Raw genomic sequence first — 6,639 nt, 5'->3', positions numbered from 1 at the left:
ATGTTACGTCTCCGCCCCACACTGCATCGAATTGTGCAACAAAATTATGGTAAAAACTTGGAACATTTGAATGGAAAAAATTTACGTGCCACCAGCACTAGCTCTGGACGTGACAGTCAATCCTCAGCAAAGATCAGCGGTGATAATTCGGCTGTAGATACAGATGCCGTCGACCAAAACCGAAGCACTGGCGCAGGTATTAAGGTTGCACCAGCTGCAGGCAAATTACGCTCACGCTTGCCACTGGTGAAGAATTTTTTTGTTGGTGTGGTGGACAAGGAAATGCTTGGCTATCCGGAGGTTATTCAACGTGAAGAAATGACTCGTATTGAGAATGAAAAGTTGCCGCTTAAGAACTTCTTCACAGATGAAGTAAACAATGTTATAATTGACCGCACACGCCAAATACCCGCTGAAGCGGTAGAGAGTGTGCGGCAGTTGGGATTGTATGGTATTAATGTGCCAGCGGATTTTGAAGGCAAAGGCTTGGGTTGGACAGCCAGCTTAATGACTACGGAACCCGAGTCCAATTGTGCCAATGTTGCACTTGGTTTGCTATCACATCGAGTTATAATCGATGTATTAAAAGAGCTTGGCAGCAATGAACAGCAGCAGCGTTTCTTACCAAAATTGGTGAACGGTAAGAGTTTAAACGCTTAATTGGTAGCAAAAATTGTTTTTACCGAATTTCTCATATCTAAACATTAATTTCAGGTTCACACGTTGGCGTTGAAGCAATATTTGAATACGATGTATCGGAAACCGACCTGTTTAACACACGCGCCGAACATCATCCCGAATCTAACGAGTGGTGTTTGTCAGGCCAAAAAGCATATGCAGTAACCGGACCTTTCGCTACCACTGATGCAACACCACTCTTTCTAGTCATCGCGCAAACTCGTCGCCTGAGCGTCAAAGGTGATGCAGGGCGCGGTACAACTATTTTCTTGGTAGACGGTAGCACTCCAGGTGTTAAATTGGGCGAACAACATTTGACGATCGGTTTCAGAGGTTTGCAAACACGCCGGGTAGAGTTTGATCAAGTAATCCTGACGCCTAGTAGTGTGCTAGGCGCGGCGAATGAGGGAAACCTAGTTGCGGAAGTAATACTCCGAAGCAGCCGATTGCGGAATGCGCACTTGGGACTGTGTATGGCCAAGCAGTTAGTCAATGATTTAACTACGTACTGCATCGAAAACACGCAATGCAATGTGTCACTCAAGTAAGTAAAAACTAATTAAATATACGGTTAGCCTCCAAGTAATTAATCGACTTCAATCGTCGGATTTTTTTTTTTATTAATGTTGGCGCTAACTTTGGCCCACCTGAAACGATTTTGGATAATTTGTATTTTTCTTATCGGAAAGGTGGTACTTCCCACACTAAATTGTTTAAGATCCGATCACTGGATCATGAAGAAGTTAACGGTATTCCCTAATTTTTATATGAGAATTGAAGTCGGTTGTTTTTATAGCTTAAAAATTACTTGTTTAACTTATATTTTTAAGGGATATGGAAATGTTGCAAATGCATTTGTCGAAAGCTTCATGTGTCACATATGCCATTGAAAGCATGATATATATGACTGCTGGCATATTGGACGAATTTGCGTCACCCGATGTAGCGCTGGAAACGGCAATTACGAAAGTGGGTTACTTTAAATAAAATAATTTAGGGTATTATTAAAAACCATGCATTTGTAGTATTTCAGCCTGACGCAACTGTTTAAAATTGCCTCCAAAAGCATGGATATTATTGGACCTAAATCACTACTTTCCGGCCAGGCAACCGAAGTGTTATTCCGCGATGCTGCGCAGCTCTACACGCAAGGCGAATCAATGGATACTTTGCGCTTATTTATCGCGCTCATCGGCTTACAACACGCGGGTGTAAGTTTAATATTTTCAAATGCTCTAAATCCTAGTAGTTGTTAAATTTACATCCACTTTTCACAGACACTTCTCTCCGACACAGTGCGCATGCAACGCAACCCATTGTTACATCCCGGCCACATATTTAGGAAATTCTTACAAAACTCCAATATAGATAATCCAAAGACTAAAATGCGGTTAAACGAAAGTGTGCATCCAACGTTAGAGCCCGCTGCACAATGTATTGAGCACTCAGTGGCTCGTCTTCAGATGTGTGTTGAACTGCTGCTCACGCGCTATGGCTCCGAGGTAGTGGAGAAGCACCACGATATGCAACGTGTGGCGGATATTGCGTCTACAATTTATGCAATGTTTGCAAGTATAGCGCGCGCTTCACGCTCCTACTGCATTGGTTTGCAATTGGCGGACTATGAATTGGTACTTGCTTCGGCAGTGTGCTCGCACGGGCAAGATAAGGTGCGCACTCTTTGCACCGAAATATTCAATGGACAATACGTAAATAACGATAGCAATTTGCAACGTTTAGCTAAGCAAGTGATTCGGAGTAAAGGATACTTCCCAGTACATCCGCTTACTTATAATTACTAGAAAGTTCTAAGTACCCGGTCATTATAGAATTATATGTATATGGCTTGTTCTATAGAATTTTAACAGATTACTTAGTTGTATAATAATTTTTGGCTGATGATTTTGAGCATAAAAGTAAATAAAATGTTCAAAAACGAATTGAAGTATGAAAATTTGTGGTGAATAATTTTGTTCACATCAGAAGGATTAATGAAAATATTTTCCCTGCAATAAGTTCAATTATTCTCTTAATAGATTATGCTCAAGCAATGAACCTTATTGGGCGATAAATATTTGTTAGTTTTTTTCGTACCCATTTGGGTAGAAAAGGGACATTTTTTTTGTCGGATATAACTAGGACATACATATGTATATATAATAGAATCTTATGATCCTACGACTCATCCCGGGCACAAACCGCACTTTTCGCATTTCTCACAGGTTTTATTGGCGAAATATTTAAAATGATTTTTTGGTAGTTAAACTGAGGGTACCAGCGTTCACCACCACAAGAACAAATGTCTCGCAAATAGTAGTTTTTACACAACAAATATATAATACTATCTTTAGCGATAGATGCTAATAAGCAAAAAATTTTGGAGACATTTGACCGAGGGTCAATTATGGATATCAACGCAACCTCAGTAGAGAAATTCTACTGCAGTACATTACCCCTCCCCTGCAATAACGGCACAATTCAAAATTCCAAAAAATTTAGGGGTTTTTCAATTTTGAATTGTGTCGTTATTGCCGCGGATCGTTTTTTTTACGAGGTCGACTTTTCGCCTGATTCGGCGATATATAAATTCACATTTTTAAAGCCGTTTTTCGCGAGGTTTTTTTTAGCTACATATGTGTGACCAGATGATCACAAAAAGCGAAGATAAATTTTTTTTTTTAATTTTTAAAAATGGTTGCAAACGCTAAAAGAATTGAAGTTAAAAAGAAGTGCTTAAAAACTCGATAAGTTCTGCAAAACCGACTTTCTATAAATAACTTTTTAAATCATCAATCAAGCCAATAACAGCTACATAACTTCAATACATGTAAAAAAAAGGTTCAGTTTAGCATAAGAAAAATTTTAAAACTTTATTATTTTCTACATCACAGTACACAAGTAAACAGTACGCCAGCAAATCAATTTGAAAAAATACGGTTTAAAGCAAATTTCTAAGTATAACTTTTCAAAAAGCTAAGAAAGTAATTAAAAAAACAAAAAATACTACTTTTCACTGCTGTTGTAATACTTCAACGGCAAATAGTAGTTTAAGAAATATTAAAGCTTTTTAGTAAGCTTAGGTACTTATTTTTATAGTTTCGGTTCGAATTTTAATATTAATATTTTAATTCAAAAAAGGCCAGGAAGTCAAACCCAAATTTTTGAGGCTATGGCATAAAATTAAATGCTAGAAATCCAATTTTTATGTCTCTATGTAAATTAGAGCGCATCACTCCTCAAACAGATTAAATTCGGTACTTTTTTCTAGAGGTATTATACAATTTATTTTATTTTAAGAATTCCGCCAAAATATTTCAGAAAAATTTTCAGACTTACATACACGAGCTGGACCCTATTGAAAATACTTCCTATTCATCTTATAAATAAAATTTTCTCTTAAAAAGATTTTTTTTTTTCAAAAACCACCATAGACTCACGTACATAAATCTTAACATTTTTCTGAAAAATCTTGGTGGAAGTCTTAAAATATAATTAATTGTATGATTTCACACTAATGTACTTGCATACATACACGTTTTCTTCTTTTGGGCAATTCTTTCAAAAATAAAAGGCACTATTAGAACAGTTTTTTAAAGTCTCAGAAAATTACTTACTGGCTGAAAACAACCAATTCGGTCTTTGTTGTTATTGCATATGTACATACATATATTGGCCGAATCCGTTTCACTGATTCTTTTTATAAAAGTAGATGCAGACATTTGCACTAAAAATAGTTGTATTATTTTCTTACGAAATTTATAGCAAATCTGTTTACTACTCCCGAATTTTTGCTTTTCATTAAAATATTGTGCTTCCTCCCTTCCGGCACAAAAACTGCAAAAATGCTTAAAATACCAACGCAACATGTTTTGGAAACAAAAACATCAAAATGCCGGCAACATGTTTGCGCAGCTTGTTCTCAAACAAAATCAATTTACAGAGAATTTATACATATGAGAGAGAAGGTGCAAGATTTCTTTTAAGTTTTCTCATACGAATCGGTGGCTCAGTTGAACAGGCGGAGAATTTCGCGTGTGCAATTAAAATAAATTCTTTTAAAGAATTTAAACAAAAGAGTGCGCACAAACAAATTAAAAAGTGTCTGTCAACTAATGTGTGTGTGTTGCGCTTATTATATTTTGCTAACTTGTGAAACGGATAGTCTTGCAAAAGCGAGTTTATTAATATAGGCTTTGTGAGTGTTAAATATTTTTGCAAAACAAACAAAACCATATACACACACATATGTATGTACATACCTACCTAATTTCTACTATAACTGAATGTCTTCAAATGGTTAACCAGCAAGAGCAAGGTAAGCTAATACATGTGTTTTCATAAAAACAATTATTTAATTGTATGTACATATGTATTTAATTACAAAAAAAACCTCGGAAATAAGACGTTAACATTCCCCGCTACGACGTGCGTTTATCTGTAAAGCTTACAGCGCTGCAGCGCAGCTAACTCGTTAAAAACCGTTGTGTATTTTTGCGCTGCTTACGCTGACAGCACTGTTAAGTTTTAACATACATAAATGATTGCTGCTGCAATAACAATTCGTTAACGAATAAACCAAACAATGAGAATAAACAGAAAACAAAAACCACGGCAACGAACAAACAAAAAAAAAAAACAATAAAGATAAAACAACACCGGTGTTGGCAATTTTTGTGTATCCATAAACGGCTATGACTACGCCGCCGCTAGCTTCAGCCGAGAAAAATGCGAACGGCAAAAGTGTTGCCACATAACCCAGTGGACCTATGTACATACATACAGTCACTCACGTAAGTATTCGTAAATTAGTTTTTTCACAATATTCAAAATGTCATTTAAAATATAGCTCATTCTTTAACAAAAACCATATAAATCATTCTTGCAAACTTTGTACGAAATTCATAAAAATGAATCAAACTTAAAAAATGTTCATCAAAATTTCAAACTTTTTATTTTGAATTTTTAAAAAAATTTTAGATTTGTTCAAGCCTTATATGGAAACAAATGCGCAACACCCTCGACAAAAAAAAATCTAAAAAATCAGCGGTAATTTTTAGCTACTTTGAAACTTGCACTTTATTACAATAAAATTGAACGGGCTACAAAACTGCATACAGAAATTTTTTTTTAAATTCTAAATAAAAAGTTTGAAATTTTGATGAACTTTTTTTTAAGTTCGATTCATTTTTATGAATTTTGAACAAAGTTTGCAAGAACGATTTATATGGTTTTTGTTATAGAATTAGCTATATTTTAAATGAAAATTAACGAAAAAGATTTATGATGGAAAACATTTTGAATATTGTGAAAAAACTAAATTACGAATACTTCTGTGAGTGACTGTACATACCTCACACCACACTCAACTAAAGACAATTTTAAAGAAAAGTAGGGGCTACAATAAAATACATAATACATAATTGGTTTAGTAGGTATGTATCTATTTATCCTGAAGATAAGGAAAGATTAAAAGTTAATAAACTATGTATATTTAACGTGGTATTCTAGGTTAAGGTTATTAGGGAACAAAGAACATAAATATATGTATACATACTTAATAGGGTGTTCGATGATTCCACTTTTTCCAAAATCGGTTTTCAAGTTATCCGATTTGAAAAAAAAAACGGTTCTTATTTTTTTCGTAAGTTGCTAAAAATCTTAACCTTGCCTTCCAATTTCGAATCTGAGGTTAGATTGGTTAAACTCAAAATGACAGATCCATTAAGGCGAAAATTTTACAATCAAGGGTTCTGAAGATCTCTGATTATGAATCTAAAATCAGATCAGATTCTTACTGTTACATGTTACTCATTTCAACTTTTTCCGTGATAAATGGTAGACTTTAGTTTTTTTGCTGCCAAATTCGCTCCGCAATTTTGAGTTTTTCCGACCTGACCTCAGATTCGTAATAAGCGGCACAAAAACCTCAGAGGAAAGAGACTTTTCTAATTTTTTGGCCGC

The 6,639-nt window shown here is 35.1% G+C and overlaps 1 protein-coding gene across 1 annotated transcript; it reads left to right on the top strand.

The window, feature by feature from the left end:
* Egm (acyl-CoA dehydrogenase family member enigma) lies at positions 1-2,618 on the top strand. The gene is made up of 5 exons (XM_017630087.1): positions 1-640; positions 715-1,222; positions 1,509-1,647; positions 1,704-1,889; positions 1,956-2,618. Exons 1-5 carry the CDS (start codon positions 1-3, stop codon positions 2,478-2,480), a joined length of 1,998 nt encoding a protein of 665 aa, XP_017485576.1. The 3' UTR covers positions 2,481-2,618.
* Positions 2,619-6,639: the final 4,021 nt, after the last annotated feature.

This window comes from Rhagoletis zephyria, unplaced genomic scaffold (genome assembly GCF_001687245.7).
Source record: "Rhagoletis zephyria isolate East Lansing unplaced genomic scaffold, Rhagoletis_zephyria_1.1 Rzeph_scaffold_07360, whole genome shotgun sequence".
Classification (NCBI taxonomy): Eukaryota; Metazoa; Arthropoda; class Insecta; order Diptera; family Tephritidae; genus Rhagoletis; species Rhagoletis zephyria.
The sequence above is the reverse complement of the archived record's forward strand: the minus strand, read 5'-3'. Positions and strand labels throughout refer to the sequence as shown.

Coding starts and splice junctions, on each gene's coding strand:
- Egm (XM_017630087.1), top strand. CDS start 1: ATGTTACGTCTCCGCCCCACACTGCATCGAATTGTGCAACAAAATTAT. Junction 1,223..1,508: donor CAATGCAATGTGTCACTCAA/GTAAGTAAAAAC, acceptor TATATTTTTAAG/GGATATGGAAATGTTGCAAA. Junction 1,890..1,955: donor TCGGCTTACAACACGCGGGT/GTAAGTTTAATA, acceptor CACTTTTCACAG/ACACTTCTCTCCGACACAGT.